Below are 17,261 nucleotides of genomic sequence, written 5' to 3'. Positions count from 1 at the left end.
ATCTGCACCTTTGAAGCACACAGATCTGGCAAAAAACTTTTGGCAGCGGGGAAAGCGAGACTTCTAGCGTAACAATAATCCTAGGCAGGCAAATGAGGACTCTTGTGGACTTCACATCTAAACAACACTCACCCACGGCAAGCACCGTTATCTAAAGGATTCTTCACTAGAGAGCGCGAAGCACATGAGGTTGTAGATTTTACAAATACCTTCAATATCACTAGTACCGAGTAATTTAGGTGTTGCATTTCCCTTAGAGTGAAAAATTCCAGATTATTCATCCAGGAGAGTAAACACCAGTTGCCACTAATGCTCTGATTGTGTTTGTTAGGGACGACTCGGTGGCGTGCTGGGCAGGTGGTGAAAACCGAGCAGGGAGGCAGAGGAAGGAGCAACGGTGGCGTTTGCCATCGCGGGGACGTCGGCCTTTTTCACTTACGGTCACGAGAGGGTTCCCTCAAGCAAGGGCAGTGAACGGTTGGGTCCTCAGTCTGCAACGAGGCAAATACTGGTAACTCAACGCAAAGGAAAAAAACCATCCTGGTAAGGCCGTGCAGAGCTCCGGAGGTGGCAAGGGCTGAGAGCACGTATCTTCTGCGGTGATGAGGAGACAAAAAAACCAAAAAAGTCCCCAAGATGACTGGGGTGCTTGGGGTGGGGAATGCAAATGATCTTTTCAAATAACAATAATAGAAAGACCAAAAAAAGAAGAGAATCCAGGCAGTTTGCAGCTGTTGCTGCTTAAGGCCATTGGTTTCCCGGGGGGTAGTTGGGCACTGTGGGATACTCTGGCAGGCTGTTCCCAGAAAAATTGCTGTACTGGGCCTCCCTGCTGGGGGGGTTCCTCCATGTGCCGCTGTTCCACTCGTCCTGAGCTTTCTGAAAGCTTCCACCGGCCCCTCGGTAGATTTTATGTACCTAATGGATGAAAGAGAGAAGAAGAGGAAAGTCAGCAACAGGTACCCACACCCCTGCCTCAGAAGAGCTATAGTCACTTCGGTGCTGTATCGTGTATTTGTTTCTCTCTCTGTAGAGAGCTATATTTCTGAGGAACAAAAGCACCAAAACCCGTAATAATACAGTGAACAGGGGTGCAAACAGATAACATCAACCCACGACTTGAACCCTTCTCAGCCACATGTCTGGGGTTCAGGTTGGGGATCCCACAGCAAGGCAGCCAACCCAGGCCAGCGAGCTGAAACCTCTGTAAAACTGACACTGCTGCTTCAGCAGCGTCTTCTCTCCTCCTCTGTCACCAGTCTACCGAAGCTTTCCAGACAGTCCTACCTCCAAATCCTTCTTTCTGCAGGGAACTGAGGACCACTTCCCATCCTGCCACCCAGTCCCCACCGCAGGCCATCTCGAGATGCTTCATTTTTACCATCAATGACCATCCCAACGAGCCACGGAGCTTGCTTTGAGCGACATAAAGGAACGTCACCACATGGAATGGTGACACCATCCAGCCCCAGCTGTCTTGAGTTAACTGGATTTGTCCTCTAGGTGCTCTGAGAGACACCAACGGACCGCACGGTAAGACCTTCAAAAGCAGGGGTGGCTTACGGCGGCTGCTAAGGTGCTTGTTCATGTTATTGTGACACAAGGTGCGGATACTCCAAGTCAGGGAGACATCTGAAGCACCTACCCTTAAAATGCAGATGAGCATTGCGACCGCTGACATTGTAAACATAATGGCAGGGAACAGCATGAACACAGCAGCTGCAATGTTGGTGCTAAAGAAAGTGATGGCTGCCAACCATCCACTGCAAGAAACAGAGAGAAAGAAACAATATCATTACAGCTCTCTTTAAAGTGTCCTTATTATCAGAAAAACTGTTTACTCGTACCCAGAAATTACAAGGCAGCTTTAAAGCTTGAAAATGAAAATAACGATGAAGAAAATGAACAAAATTAAATGCATCACAGGCAGGTATTTCCACAAGATCTCAAATCTCGCTTGCCAGCATCCCTCGCTAATCCAGTCTCAGTCCTTTAGGGGACACAGCCAGCTGCACAGACGTTTGGAAGAGAAGATTTATTCCCAGGGTGCTTTTGGTTGTGCAGAGGTCCTGCATCTAGAGACCAGACCTGGGAACAGGGAACATGAGGGTACTATGATTGACACTGCGTCTGTTTTCCTTCCATGGCAATAACCAGGTAGGGCAACTGGAAAGCGTCAGCAGTTAAGAGAACAAAATGCTATACAGAGTGTTAGGACTTCCTATTATTTGTAGTTTCAGCAGGGATTGCTCTCAAGTCTCTAGAGACAGAAAGTTAAAATGCCAAACAATTATAACATAACAAGGGACAGACACTAAAATGCTCCCATTTATTTTAGGACAGCTCTCACAATACTTGCTTTATAGGCCAACAGTGACTCACCACGCACTGCTCACCATGTGCTGCGAATACTTTGAGGGCAATGCTAAGAGAAGATCAGATGAATCTTGAAACTGGCTGGTTAAACGGTAAAAAGAAATGGACTTTGTAGGAAGGTGCCAAAAAGAACAAGCCAGGAACTCTTGCAATAACCAGCAACAGACACAGAATTGTGTCCTCCGTCGTTACGCCACAGAGGAAAACCAAAAGCTTCTCCCACTCCACCCTGTACAGACTCCCATCAGCTTCTCCAAGGTTCATGGAAACAGCCCACAGCCTGAAACCCTCAGGCGCAGGAGCCGAGGGCTCAGCTGCTTACCAAGCTCCCCACCCGGAGAAACCAATCGCCTGCAGGATCGTCAGGACAAACTGGGCGCCGAAGATGAAGAAAAAGGCCATGAAATTGAACGAGCTGTCCGACCTGTGAAGGAAGAGAGGAGGTCAGGGGGAGGCTGGCATCTCGCGTGGCTTCACAGCGATGTTTGACCCCGTCACGTACAAACCCTCCAACGGGGTATCTCAGAAGAGGTCCCTCTACAGCCCTGTACTTTGAAGGCTGCTCCCCTTTCCCTGGCAGTGAAAGCACACAGATCCAGGAATCATCAGCGCCTAATCTCTTCCAATAAGCCTGGCTCCTGCAATTGCTCTACCAAACTAATTGCATCTATGATGATACACGAGGAGAGGCTCTCCTGCAGAACAGAGAGTGCCTGAATCATTTCTCTGACCAAACATCCAAAGACAGCACCAGCCGACACCTGGCAAGTAGCACAAGGGGCCTCAAGACCAGCAGCCCGAGTTTGCCCATACACTAAAAGTGGTCATTGAGCACAAGAATTCCAGCTGGGAACATCTCAGTGGCTGCTTGTTATCACACTTGCACGTCCACAGTTAATAATCCAGCACTGGGACAGAACAGGAGGAAAAACAGCCGCAAGAGAAGCGGGTGGTACATGCAGAAGCACGCTTTCACACCTCGGCAGGCTCCACCTCTTCGGGACGTATAGGCTGAAAGGGTCCTGAATACGTGAGGTCCTTTAATTTATGCAGGTGTAACAGACGGCATGAACGTCACCCCGACCGAGGCGGCTGACCAGACGCGGTCACGGTCTCTCCAGCACTGGGTGCACTGGGGCACAGCACTGGCTTGCCCGAGTTTCGGCTCTGCCACAGAACCTCAGCAGAACATCTCCATCCCTTTAAACCAGCTACGTCGAGGAGACAGCCTTTCACTGTGAGCCCAGGCACATCTCAAACTCCCCAAAGTATCAACTTTAATGATACAAATTATTCCCCTTCCCTCAGGAGCTCAAAGGGCCCATGATTTACAGAACACAAAAACCACTTCAGTTGCTTATGAGGCAGCTTGGCGCAAGGGGGAAGTTTATAAAAAAGCTCCGCTCCTGCTCAAACCCTGAACATATTTAAATGTTTATTATTTGAAGAATTATTATTTTAATGTTTACTAGTATTATAATTCTATCCCCTAATGCCTCAAGAGGAGATGAGGGAGGCAGGACCCCAGGCTCTGGAGAGGTCAATGCTGTGGACCCTGGCTACTCTGAGACAAGTGGGAACGCCTCCAGCCAGACTCCTGCCACTCTGAGCCACGGGCGCTGGGGTCCGGTTACCTTCTACCTTTCCAAAGATGGCCACAGAGAAGCTGTGTAAGAAGTTTGCCATCCCTGAGTATCCTCATGATCCCGCCCTTCAAATATCTCCTCAGAGTACAGCAAAGTGAAAGAAATACTTTAAACATGGACTGTTCACAGTAGGGCCTATCATAATCCAATTAACAAGGATTAGGCTCAAAGCTGAGCCTTCAAACAGACTCTTGCAACTACAACCTGAAAGGGCTGGAGGAGTCTTCATTTGAAAGGATCTGCAGGAATTAGTGAGGATACACAGAAAAGGTGATTTCTGATCCAGCTTTCTGGTGCAGATTTGCAACAGCTTTGCCCTAGCGCCAAAGCTCTGCAGCTAATTCAATTTTGGATGCGGAGGTATGACGAAGGTTTGACGAAAGCACCCTCGCAGGACATGATGCCAATCCTGAAGGGCTGCCTCTTCCCAGGACAAGCCTAGCAAGTGGGTCTGACCTCACCTTCTTGAGTCACGACTAGCTGCAATCCCCCAAGAAGCAGCGCTGCCCCACAGCAGTGTTTTTCAAGGCTCTTCTACAACTGATGTCAAAGTCAATGATCTCTGGGCTTGCCAGTCTGTCCCCAGGGCTTATTCTTTTTTTAACTGTAGAAGCCTTTACACAGAGTAACCTCAGGGACCTTTCAGTATTCAGTTGCATAAACACATATAAACAACATTAAAGAAATAATTAGAAACGGTCCTTGTGAAGCCCAGAGGAGGTCAATGGGGAGAAGTAATTTTTCCCAGACTTCAGAATGGAAACAGCTCTTTGAAGAGAGCTCCAGACAGCACTTGGAGGCCCTCAGGCTTCTGAACTAGGGCTGGGGACAAAACCCCAGCCGTAGAGAGCGAGAGTTCAGAGCTGGTATTTTCATGTCTCTTCAAACTTTCAGACGAATCCAACCCAAGTGGCTTTCTGTTTCCACCAGAAATAATCCTCCCCTGTACTCCATGATGGAGTCACTGATGTTTTAAGCGTTACCAGTGCATTAACCACCCAGTGGTACACAAAGAGTCAATTGGGAAGAGCATGTAAACAACTAATTTAGCACGTGCTAAGTAGACAGGACCCCACCTGCCAACTCCCGTTTCTATCAGCTGCTTTTGCTGTTACCTAAACCAACTCATCACAGAATCTGCAGCATAATCAAATCCAGAGTATTCTGGTAACAGGGAACCACAAAGAGCTTCGCCTTCAGAGTCCAAATCCCTGAGTGGTGTGTGGGGTCTGCTGGTGACCCACAGGGTGACACTGGGCAGGTCCCTCCCTTCCTCTGTGCCTCCTCTCCCCGCGTCAGGCTGGAAACTGCTCGGGACCTTCACGGCTCTGACAAGCATTATGCATTAATGCCTGAATAACGTCTCGTGATGCACAGCAAGCATGAGCAAATGCAAATGATTATTAATTGAAGTGAAAATGTAGGATGGCTTTAAATATTTGTGGAGTTTCAGAAGGACTCGCTCCAGGGAACTGCTTTTATCTAAAAAGCAAAGCAGCCAAGCTCTCAAGTATCTAGAGACAAAACCCAGAAGTGTTCTCAAAAACTAACAACTTAGTAGTCTTCCATCAAAATAAGTCTCAATGAAGCTTTACCAAACTAGTATTTATCTTAAATGCCATACTGATACGAGGGTGCTGCTAAGCTGGAGATATTTAAGTAAAATACGAATTTCACCCCCATGGAAGTGGCAAACTACTCGCTGCTGCTCACCTCCAGTCCTAGGCAAGTGACCCTCAGCCCTACATCTAGCATTTAAAAGCAGCCACACTCCATTTCGAAAGTAAACACGACAATCAGACGTCAAGCCCTTAATCTTTACCCCACCCAGAGAGGTCTCCGCAGCAGCACTCCCCAGTAACACCACCTCTCTCTCCCAGAGGAAACTTCTACCAGAGAAACCCCCTCATGGGCTTCTACTTACCGGAAGGCTTTGTACGCAGGTCGGAACCAGCAGACGTAGCCGCAGGGACTGAAGAGGATAAGCCAGAGGATGGCCAAACCAAAATTGACCCCATAGCCTCCTCCTATCCACCACGCCAGGCAGGCAATGATATTCACCACGAGCGTGAGGCAGTAAACTGTAAAGAGGGACAGAGGAAGGGACATGAGGTTGTGCCGTGTCACGTCTTCACCCAAAAAGGACGCAGACACCTGGCAACAGGAAAGGTCCATGCTGCAGCGGGAAACTCAAGCCCAACAACGCAGCCGCTCCAAGCGAGTCGCAGGTTCCTGCGTGACCCCAGGAGCCGGCAGCACGGACACAGCCAGCTCCAGAGGGAGCAGGAAACTCTTTTGGGACCTGCCAAAGGATGGAGAGCTGCGTAGCGATTGCTGCGACCAAGACAAGACTCAGGCCAGTGTTATTACGAATTATGAGCAAGGTTCAATTCCCATTTGTAGCAAAACCCGTTTATGAGAGGGGTGTAAAACACTGCTCTGCCCCCAGCCTCTGCACGACTTTGGTCTCCGTGCTGGCTGAGGCTGCCTCAGGAGGTATTACAGAGCCAGCACAGTGCCTTGCGGGCGCTCTCCCTGCTTCCCCGGGCCTCTGAGGCAGCCTGGAAGGTAGCTTCAGGGCTTGTCAGTGCTGCCTTGAGCGAGGGGATAAGCAAACTCCAATCAGGCTGAGAACACAGGACCATCAGGCTGCCTTAAAGGCCTTTTCAGATCCCTGTTCCTGCCACTTGGATAAAAAGGAACAGTTGACGACGGCGCCCAGAGCGCACCAGCGCTGCGCTCAGTGGACGTGCGTGAAGTGACGCTGCTCCCCCCTTTCCCACAAGCCCAACATCACGGCGAAGGCGGGCGGGCTGCACACCTCCTAGCTTCCACAGGCTGAACTCAGTCCCCACGCCAGGGGCTCCCCGCTTTCCTCCATGCACTCCCCCCAGCAGTCCAGGGACCCCCTGTAGCTGTCCTGGCACCCCCCAGGCTCTGCCAGTGCCGAAGAGGCTTAGCCCCATTACAAGCTCCTATTTTGGAAAACAGGTGGTAACTCTCCAAAAATCTTTGTGGTAACCTGTATCCCTCAGCACAGATAAAGAGAAACGAGAAGGCAGAGAGTCCAAACACAAAAGACCCTTCAGTACCGCCTGGTGATGAGCTCACAGCAACGCTCTGGCCTCTGCCCTCATTTATTCAGCCAAAATTAAATCCCTGAATTTCTCTTCACCCGCAGAAAGAGAACGTCCTCTGCCCGTTCCTTGCTTCGCTACGTGCGGTGGCTCTGCAGCATGTCTGCACACCACGGGCCCTGTCCTCTGACACCCGAGGCCAGCCTGGCCTCTCCTGACTCTTCCCTTTCCTCCTCTTGGCACAGCCCCACCTGCCCTCACGCCGCCCGGGGGCTGCTAAACAACTACAGAGGTTTGTGGTCATAAAATAGTATTGACAACGCGGTCAGGAGAATCCGGCGTGGAAAGCATCCGAACCCAGCTGCTGCTTCTGACACACAAATTACATGGCAGTTAAAATAAAACATTGTTTTACTACAAAGAAAATTTCTTCTGAGTAGCTAACAACAATGCTTTATACACAATGGTTTGGATGTATCTTAATATTGGGGGGGAAGAAAGAATTTTAATTATTGAAATTTCATTTGTACAGTAATGAGCTGTACTTCTCTAAATTTTTATTTTCAGAAGTCATTTATTCTCCAAAAATGACTTCATGAAAAAAAAAAAACCCCAAACCGCCAAGCCAAGAGCACCTATAAAGTTGTAAGGAACTTCTGGTTCTCCCTGCAGGGCAGGTGGGATTTTGTTCTCCAGTAGTGGGAGCTCTGGCACAGGTTTCCCCAAATCACCATCCACCTCAATAAAACGTTCACATCCAATTAAAGTAATGAGCACTCAACCTTCTAGCAACGACTTTTGTGTTTCTATTTAAATCACCGGCCTTTTCTTGTTCACCGCCTTCCCTCCACAGCGTGTGTCCCTTCACCCCATCCCAAAAAGTCGGGGAGACCCCAAAAGAGAGCGTGTGCTGCAGATGGCAGTTTCAAACGCGTGGTGAAAACGCCAGGTCTCCTCAGCCACGCGTAGGCCGGTTGCCCACATGGCTGGCACCTCTCCAGCCTGCCATTAACTCGAATGAGGGACGCTTTGTTTCGGGAGAGTCGCAGACAAAGGCAGCTTTACAGCACGCAACATTTAACCAGTTAGTCTGAAGGGACAAGCAGTTTCTTCAGGCAAGAAAATTACAGAGCTCATTTCAGCATCTCTAAATAACGAAAGAACAATGGGGTAATAGATTATGCTATTATTTATGCACACAAATCTCTCCCGTACACACATCCTATGCATCTGGAATAAAAGCCATGCCACCAAATGTATATCTGGCAGAAAACAAGCTTTCCTTCAGTGAGAAGGGTAAATAGGATGACAAGCATTTGGGGAAAAGAAGATAAGCAAGGCAAAAAGATTTTTAATCTTCCAAAGCGTTCCCTGTGGTTTTTCTAGGCCTGCCACACCATTTTTCATCCGATTTCATTCCTTGGAGAAGAATGGTCAATTTTCATTACCGACTTCTGAATGGCTAAGCCCAGCCAGCCCAAGCCCCGAGCCAGGAGGCCTGTTCACACAGAGGATCAGCAAATCACCAGCTGTGACCAAGAGGATCAGCGCCCTTCTCCAGCAGGACGGGGAACGCTCTGCGGGCTACGGACAGCTAAGGAAGAGCCAGTGTATGGCTGGAAGGCACTGCTTCCACTGGGGAGGGGAATCTGTGGATGGCACAAACGAGGGGGAATTTTAGCCCTCCTATAGCTAGGTGGGGAGATAGGTAGCAAGCAAACGAGCCACGTTTATTTTCTTGCCTAAAGGTCTCCTATTCATCTTATTTTAGGTGAATTGGGAAGAGGGCTATTTTGGGGAGTAAAACATCACTTAACATTAATAAAGGTATCAAATGTGGTTTGCTTTTTTCCTCCTCAAATTCACTCATAGACTTTTCTAGCACTGATACTCTCTTCAACAGTAGCCCTGCAGCAAAGATTCAAGGTAAGACAGCTTAAAATTTGGGCATAAAGTTGTATTACAGTATTCTAAGAGGGGTTGTTTCTCATCAACTAATTGCAGTCAAAACTTTAAAGCACGTAAGTCATTGAAATCTATGGTTTTTTACTACACAGATACGTTTTCCCAGCACAAATGTCTTATTCAACTTACAGATCCATACGTGGTAGATTCTCTTCACCAGAGACTGATAATCGATGGGAATTTCATCAGCAAAATTCTGGTAGAAACATGGTTTCAGAGGGATAAACTTGGGGAGCGGTGGGAAGTTATTCACCTTTTCTATAACACAGAACACAGATATTAGCTGAATGCAGAAACATTCTCATATGGCTGAGTAAGTGCAATACCCTCCACACCTTCCCAACACACACCTATGGACCCCGAGGTCGAGGGGACTCACAAGAATCAAGAGAAAACCATCACCAGCTCTGGCATTCATGTTACTCGCGGCAGCCCGCTGATCCTCACCCTGGACACTATCTTGTTCCCCTTCCTCAGCAGCGGACGTGACATTTAAACCAGCCCACGCAAGGCTGAGAGCCAGGAACAGAGACGAGCTACTAAGCGACACGTGGAACCGATACCTTTACACATCAGCGGGAAGTTGGGGGAAAGGCGCCGCGAGACAAAAGCCTTAAAATAAACTCCAGGATGAGATTCCCCAGGAAGGGGGGAGGGGCCAGCAACATCTGGGGGAAACAGGCTGCACAGAGGGTTTTAGTGACCACCTCTCAGAAAAACCAAGCGAGAGGAAAGGCTGGTGATTGTCCAGACCAGTCAATTTACCTTCAGACACAAAATCTGAGCAGGTGGGCGCGTGGATCAGGCCTTAGGACCTGGAGTAGCTACATCTCTGTGACAGTAAGGAAGGGTGCCTTTGGAAAGCAACTCTCAAATGGGAATTTAGTGCTCAGGTATCAGGGAAGGCAAGTCAGATGTCAGGGATGATTTTGTTGTGATGAGACTCCTGAATGTACCCTTTCTTCTGTAAAAGTCAGGTTTTCCCTGTAGGGTTAAGCCTCAGGGGAAAAAAAAAAAAAAACAAAAAAAAAAGCTTTGCATTCAGATACAATAAATCAGCAAATGCTGACAGAAGTGATATGGTGAAGAAAACATTACCTTGGGAAGAAATCATGTTTTGAAATCACATAATTAAATGCCTAAATCTTCTGCATTTAAGCTGCTGTCAGCTGCTAGACAGATGCGCAGATTCGTCTGTGTATATACGTGTGCCTGGACGTGTGTTTCTACATGTTTGGGAATGTTTGCTCTTGCCTTCCAGTGCTGATTAAAGTTTGATTCCAGGGCATTGTGACTAATTGTCTCTAGTCTACTTCAGCCCCAGTAAACAGAATTAAAAACAACCAGAGGAAGAGATGAAGAATGTCCTGGGAAAACCTCCAAATGGCACAGAAGACGAGAGGAAATGTCTGAACAAGAACTGTCAGCACAAGAGTTCCCCTTCTCCTGCCATTATCTCCGTGTGAGAAGACATTTTGCAGGAGCAGCTTCTTAGCTTCATTTGAAGGTTGGCAGGAAAGAGCCTGAAGCTGTAAGCCATGCTTTAGGAAAAAAAAAGGCTTTACTTCACGCGAAGGAAAGGCATATTTTCACGCAGAAAATACGGTGAGGATAATGCCCCACTGTGAGTACATCAGAACTAAGTATGGAATAATGTCTGAAGTCACCAGCTCATCTTCACTTCTCAGTAGACTTTTCCTTATAAAAACATATGCCCCTCCTCACCCATAATGCCATTTTGCGTTAATTCTGATGCCCCCTAACGCTGGGATTCGTTACTGGTTAACACCTGCCTACTGCTGACCCCATCCCGTGCAGTGCTGCTGTCCCACGGCTGCTTTCGCAGGCCATAGGAATTTGGACTTCTTAGCACTAACTGTTTGTTTGCCATGAACACCTAACGGGCTTCCTCCTGCGCAGTCCGTCTCAGCAGCCTACAAAAGGACATCACAACGCTGGACCAAAGGAAAGGAAGGGGGCACAGCTTTTAAAACCACAGACACAGCTCTCTAGGGAAGTCAGTAAGACCAAGATTAACCGACCGCAGTAAAAGCAGATTCTCTAACAGGTTTGTTTGGGTTTTTTTTGAGGGAAGAGGAAAATCTCATTCCGTCCCTCTCCCACAGCTGAAGCTGCAGCTAGTTACTGTGGTTCTGCGCTCTTCCAGTTTCTCCCTCCTACAGTACAGATCTGTCCTGGGCAGTAGAGCTGCTGCCAGCCTCTAGTGCAGAAGTCTCCAAATGGTGGGGTCAAAACCGACCAACCTGCTGGGCACCAGTCACTGCAGTTTGTCATTCTTCAAGCTCACAAAATGCTCCCAAGACTTCCACAATTGATTGCTAGGTACACAAGGATGGGGATTACACCTCTTCTCTGCTGCTGCCCAGGTGCAAGCAGCCAGATGACTGCTTTCTCCTACCCAGAGACCTTGTAGTTCTCAACTGTTCTGGGTGACTTCCAAGAACAGACAAAAGAAATCAAATGAAAATATCCCTTTTCATGTCTGACTGCACAGCTTGGAGTGCTACAGCACTCCCAGCAAGGCTAGGATCAACACATTAGATCAGCAAGCATTACTCGTGCTTCCAAAACCCAAACTGCATTAGCAATGAACAGCAGCCGTATGGAAGTCCTGGACTTGCTCTTACCTCAAAAAAGTTGGGAGGAATTTTGTTACTAATTTCACTACAAGTAAAATCAAGATGTATTAATATCAATGGTACAGCTAGGAACACTGTGGAAAGCTGTTTAGCCTCTGTAAGGAAGGAATTATTTTCATGTACTTTTTTTGTGAACAAATTCCACCCCCACAGGACTTTCAAACAGGGCACACCCGAGCCTTTATCGCTAGAACAGTAACCTCAGCTGACAAATCTACAGCGCACACAGCGTGTAAGTGAATGTGACCATAGCAAGAACAGAGAAGTAGCTGAAGAGCTTTAGGGATCAGCAAGATCTCAGGAAGGGACACATGTCACAGACCTGATGCGTTACAGCCGTCAGAGCACGCTGAAAAACATCCTCTGAAGCCACTCTCCCTACACGGCCGTATTTTGAGGTGCTCTTACCTGCCATTTCTATCAGGAGCGTTCCCTGGTGACGTTTCAGACAGTTAGCAACAGGGCTAGGGGAGAAAGAAAATCAGGTGAGCACATGTCACTAACCAGCACCCAAAGAACCTCCTGGAATCAGGAGTATCTCCGGCAGCGTTCGACAGACTGCGCGCCCGGGGTTCCCACTACAAACTGCTCGTCTCCAAGCGCCCCAAGCAGCAGGCTGGGACCTTACAGAAAGGATCATGGTTTCTCCTTGTTCATCTGAGGCTCCACCTGGCAGCACCTCATCCAGCACAACCCCACTGTCAACCACTTTTAAGGCTTGTACTGCTCAGAAGCAAACAAATGTGACTTCGTGGTACCTGGCAGAGGCAGAGGATGCACGGAGCACCGCTGCCAGAACACGTGCACCTTCCAGCTGCGGCCAGACCACAAGCCGAGACAGACAGGTCTGGGTGGGACCCAGCAAAGCGCGTACATCGGAACAGAAATTTGTACGAGCTCACCGGAGTTAACGCCTCATTTAGGCGCTGAGATGATCTGCTGGCTCCTGGCTCTCTGTGGACCTTCCCAACTGCTGAAACAAACAGATAATGACTGTTAGCTGGGAAGTAAACCGCCGTTGAAAATAATCAGCTGGTACACAAAACCCAACATCCCTCGTCATTTTAATAATTCTGCACTTCTTAAAATGCAGATTCATTCTTCCTGTTACCATCACTGAACATGACCGTAATTCTGGAAGAATCAAACCCTGCAAAGTTCACTCTGCATCAGCCGCGTTGCTGATTTTGGCAGAACTCACCACACAGATGAAAACCACACAGAAGTCCGTGCTGAGATTCGGTTCTACCCCTTCTTTGTTAAGGATAAAAACACCGTGTGCCCCTCCCTGCAAATCCCAGAGGACCACAAAACCACCCTCTAAACCCACACTGCAGGGTCTGACAAGAGTTACCGAGAATGAAGGGAGCCTGGGCTAAAAACTGCCCTTACAAAAACCCAACAGGTCCCCCACGCCGCTGCCAGCACCGGCAGCAACCGCAGCACCGAGGTCGGAAGAGCCGTGCTGGACCCAAAGCCCTCGGAATTTACAGCAGCTCGTTTCCCTTTTCGGCACCTCTGTGCTCCCCTCCCGTGTACGGGCTGGAGGCTGCCGAGTTTACACTGGCCCCGTTATTTTGCTGGGGTTGCATTTACTTTTCTTTTTTAATCGAGCTACTCTAGCGCAGTCCTTGGGGGAGACAACAGCACTCTGGTAAGAAGTGGGAGCTGTACAGGCAGCCTGTTCTGCCTGTACGTAGAGATACAGTCATGTACAAGCTTAACTACACCTACGTAGGGCAGAACAGGCTATTTCGCCTGTACCAGTCTAAAGAAAGCGCTAGAGTGTGGACAGGAAAGCTCGGTCACTCGTGGGTGCTCAGGGCCGGGACTCCCTGGTCAAAGACTCGCACCCGGGGTCCCGTTGCAGCTGAAGCCTCTGGGCTTTCCCACAACACAGACTTCACCCAGCGTCTGACAGGCATTTTATAACTTACGAGTTAGAAATGGAAGCATTTTGCTTTGCCTTTTTTAAATGTGGGAATAGAAAATAAAGCCTGAAGACAGTTAAGAATACAATTAAAACTTCTTCGCCCCACCCACGTGCAGCGGCTCCCAGCTGATATCCATAAATTTTGGGGGAAGAATAAATGACACACAAACACCAGCTATGCTACAGCACGAACAGAAAAGAATCTTTCACCGAAAGATGAGCAAATGAGTAAGGTCCACCTTCAGAAGAGGATTATTTAGTTCATGCACTTCAGCGCCAGCGTCTTACAGCTGTGGGAGGCATCAGTCTGTCCACTGGAACAGGGACCAGAAGGAAAGACCAAGGGACACATTCCTGGCTTGATGGGGACATTGTGGCCAAACAGTAGCTTTTGGGTGCCCTGCCTTCTCAAGGAGACAACTGTGGTGCAGTCGAGTGGCTTGAACTCAAACAAATGAATAAAACCCCCAGAGAAAACAACATTCCAGGGATCCACTCCCTTCTCCTCTTAGCCAGCTGTTCTCACTTACCTGCTCATTTCCTAATAAATCTCAGCCATGGTTTAATGCTTCGAAGACAGAGATGATCCTTATGGGTCCCTTCCAACTCAAGATATTCTATGATCATCATGTAAAGAAGCTACAACCGAAACTACCAAATATTCCTTTTTTAACAATCTTTGCTTTTAAGAGCAACCTCACGGAAGTTCCTGACACAACAACTGTCATTTCCCTACAGAAGGATGTGTTTTGGAACCGCAAAGTGGCTTTAAGAATATTCTTTCTACGAGGACAAGTGCCTATGACCAAGCTTCACACTGAATAACCAGTTCCTGAAACGCATTGACCTTCGAATGGTTCAGCTGCACCAAGACTCCAGCCTGGCTCCAAGACACACTCGCTTGGGAGTTGCTGTTTTCATACCTCACCGCTTAATTTGGGCAGGATTTCTGCAAAATCCCAATTGTGGAGTCTCGGGATTAGAGGTCTCAGACGTAGTCAGGGAAAAATCTCATGTCTAATAAGCGATGATGTAAGTTGGGATGGCCAGGGGCTAAAACTCCTTTAAGGGGAAAATTTCACTGTGCAGCCTAAACACCCTCAAGTCAAGCTGCAGGTGTGAGGTCCTCGCATAAGGAAACAGAGCTGCAGCACCCACAGATGATCAGGTACATAAACAGGGGCCAACCAACCACATGTGCAAGAGAACACCACAGACAAACAAGCTCTCTAGTCACCAGCACATTTTCTGTCTAGTTGGGAACAGACAAAACCCGACACCCTGCACTCCACTGCAGAGATTTCTTCACATATAAGCCACTATTTGCGGAGGGAGGAAAAAACCCACACAGGCCAAGGAAACCACGGTGTGAAGCGAGCTTCCTTTTTCCGCTGCGCTCCTCTGCGGTCAGTGAATAACTCCAAAGTTTACAGCCCAACGCCCATGACTCACAAGAGCCCACTGGAGGCAGCCGGAGCTTTTTTTCACCAGTGTTTCCAAGACAAAAACACCCTGTGACGTTTTAAGAGACAGCGTTTTCCTTTTAAACCAAGACACACGCAGGCAGCGCTGTTTTTTCTAGGCTGACAACAACATGATCGCTTTGAATGTGACTTTAGTGCGAGATGTGCTTCACCAGCTCAGGTCAGGGACAATTTTGTGAAGGAAAACCTGCGGCGATCTGCTTGAGGCACATTATCTGACTGTATGTATGTTGCTATTTACTCCCCTTGTTTATCCTGCCTATCTGACAGTAAATGGCTTTAAAAGTTTCAGTTATTTCTCACTATTTCTTTCTCCAGAAAGAGAGAAGGGCAATAAGGGAAATAAAGGAAGGACGGGCCAAAAGAGGAGCGCTGACAGGGAGGCGGGAGAGCTGAACTCATTCCTGCTTTGCCATAAACCCACCTGGCGACCTGGTGCGAGTCCCCTAAGACAAGATTCACAGGACACCAGCTCCTCCCGTGCCATCTGCAGATGTCCCAGCCAAACTCAGAAGAACCCATCATCCTACGCTTTCCATCCAGCAAAATTCACCAGCTTCTGAAGTCTTGCTTTAGGATGTTTTCTGTGCTGCTTTTACATTTTCATTCTAATATGACGACTGCAGCAAGGCTACGAGCTTCTATGCAGACCTGTACTCAAGGGTTTAATCTGGAGTACTTTGCCGAAAGCAAATCCAGGGGCAGGATCCGTACGTAACAGCAGCGGCAGGAGAATTCGCCAACGCTCCCTCGTAAGGCAACGACTTAATGCTCAGAGCACAAGCGGAACGAGGAGATTCGGGCACAACCCACATCTCCCGAAAGCGGTTCAAGCTTCCCCCTCTGGGGAGGGCTAACCCAGAGACCAGGCTCTCGGAAGTCACTTCACGCTGCAAGCCAGCAGACCCCAGACATTGCGGAAGAGCAAATGGCCTAAAAGCAAGGGCACCCCACGAGGATCTGGGAGACGTGGATTTGAAACCACCAGGCTTGGCAGCCTCCAGTGTCCCCAAGACAAGCGAATGCCTTGCTCGTACGCCCCTCCAGTTCCATTTAAAAAGGAAGTGGTGACACTGTACTGGTTTTAAGAAAAAAGGCTGGGTTTGAGTCTCATTCAGATGCTCAAGAGCTCTTAGCAGGAACTTCCCAGAGAGCCCAAGGCAGCAGAGGTCACCGCAGGGCACAAAATCGCTTGGCTCAGCTTTATAAACCCAGACTTTGTGTTGCTGATACAGTTTGTATTTGACAGCATTTCCTCTCCCCAGCATGTGCTGCTAAACCTCGCAGGGCGGGACACCGCCCCTGCAACGCTTGCCGTGCTTCAAGTTACACGAGACGACAAACCCAGCCAAAAAAGTAATTCCAAAAGCCGCCCAGCATGACCAGTGAGAATGGGGATACTGTTTATGGCAGCACTACCACGAGAAAATGCAGAGGGAACAGTAAAGTTCACAAGGGTCAGCCTCCCCCCACGTCAGTCCGACGGCTCCACGTCACGGGAGCCTTGCGGGGACCCCTGGCTGTACAGGGCATTTCGCTGCCCCTCTCTCCCCATCCTGGAGCTGGTGAGAAACCACAATGGGAAGCAATTCCCCTCAGGTCTCTCCCAGCCTGTTTTCAGAGACGAACCTACTGCCTCGGCAGATGGGCAGAAGCCTTCATTTAGCTACTACGGAACCCACAGCAGACAAATACTGACTTCTGTACGACCGATTCCAGAAGGAAAGCCCTGCTACTCAGGAGCAGAACCGCAGAAGGCTCAAGAGGAAGACAGAAAGCACCGAAACAGGCATGTTCAGGGCACAAGCCTATTCCACCACTTGTCACCTACTCGGACTGGCCCCACACAGAAGACCTGGGCTGCAGATAGTAGCAACAGAATTAGTTGTCCCAGAATAACACTAAGCAGGAGACAAATTAATCCATTAATTACCTGATTAATTTCTAACTGCTCTCTTCATCACACGTTCAGATAAGAGTTTCTTGAGCTACTTAATACTCACAAAAAAAGCTAAGACCAGGGAGGTGAAATAAAACGACAATATCCACGTTTGGTCTCTATCAAGGGCAATATGTGAAAGAGCTGGTACCCAAACCACGCACGTCAAAAAGCTTCACCC

General features: G+C 48.6%; 1 protein-coding gene across 1 annotated transcript; it reads right to left on the bottom strand.

Annotated features, from left to right (window-relative positions):
* Positions 1–294: 294 nt before the first annotated feature.
* Positions 295–15,666, bottom strand: SCAMP4 (secretory carrier membrane protein 4). Its single transcript, XM_009950153.2, has 8 exons — positions 15,566–15,666; positions 12,133–12,188; positions 11,898–11,938; positions 9,194–9,347; positions 5,947–6,103; positions 2,699–2,800; positions 1,646–1,763; positions 295–918 (listed from the first exon to the last, which is right to left on the bottom strand). The coding sequence occupies exons 1-8, from the start codon at positions 15,664–15,666 to the stop codon at positions 742–744; spliced, it is 906 nt and encodes a 301-aa protein (XP_009948455.2). The 3' UTR covers positions 295–741.
* Between the last annotated feature and the right edge of the window lie 1,595 nt (positions 15,667–17,261).

This window comes from Leptosomus discolor, chromosome 24 (assembly GCF_034619465.1).
Source record: "Leptosomus discolor isolate bLepDis1 chromosome 24, bLepDis1.hap2, whole genome shotgun sequence".
NCBI lineage: Eukaryota > Metazoa > Chordata > Aves > Leptosomiformes > Leptosomidae > Leptosomus > Leptosomus discolor.
This window is presented reverse-complemented; position numbering and strand designations above follow the sequence as displayed.

Excerpts from the sequence above, each read along its gene's own strand:
- SCAMP4 (XM_009950153.2), bottom strand. The coding sequence starts at position 15,666 with ATGATGGGTTCTTCTGAGTTTGGCTGGGACATCTGCAGATGGCACGGG. Across the intron at positions 9,348-11,897 it reads TTCTAGCGATAAAGGCTCGG|CTAATATCTGTGTTCTGTGT; the intron begins GTGTGCCCTGTT and ends TTCTGCATTCAG. Across the intron at positions 2,801-5,946 it reads CCTGCGTACAAAGCCTTCCG|GTCGGACAGCTCGTTCAATT; the intron begins GTAAGTAGAAGC and ends CTTCCTTCACAG.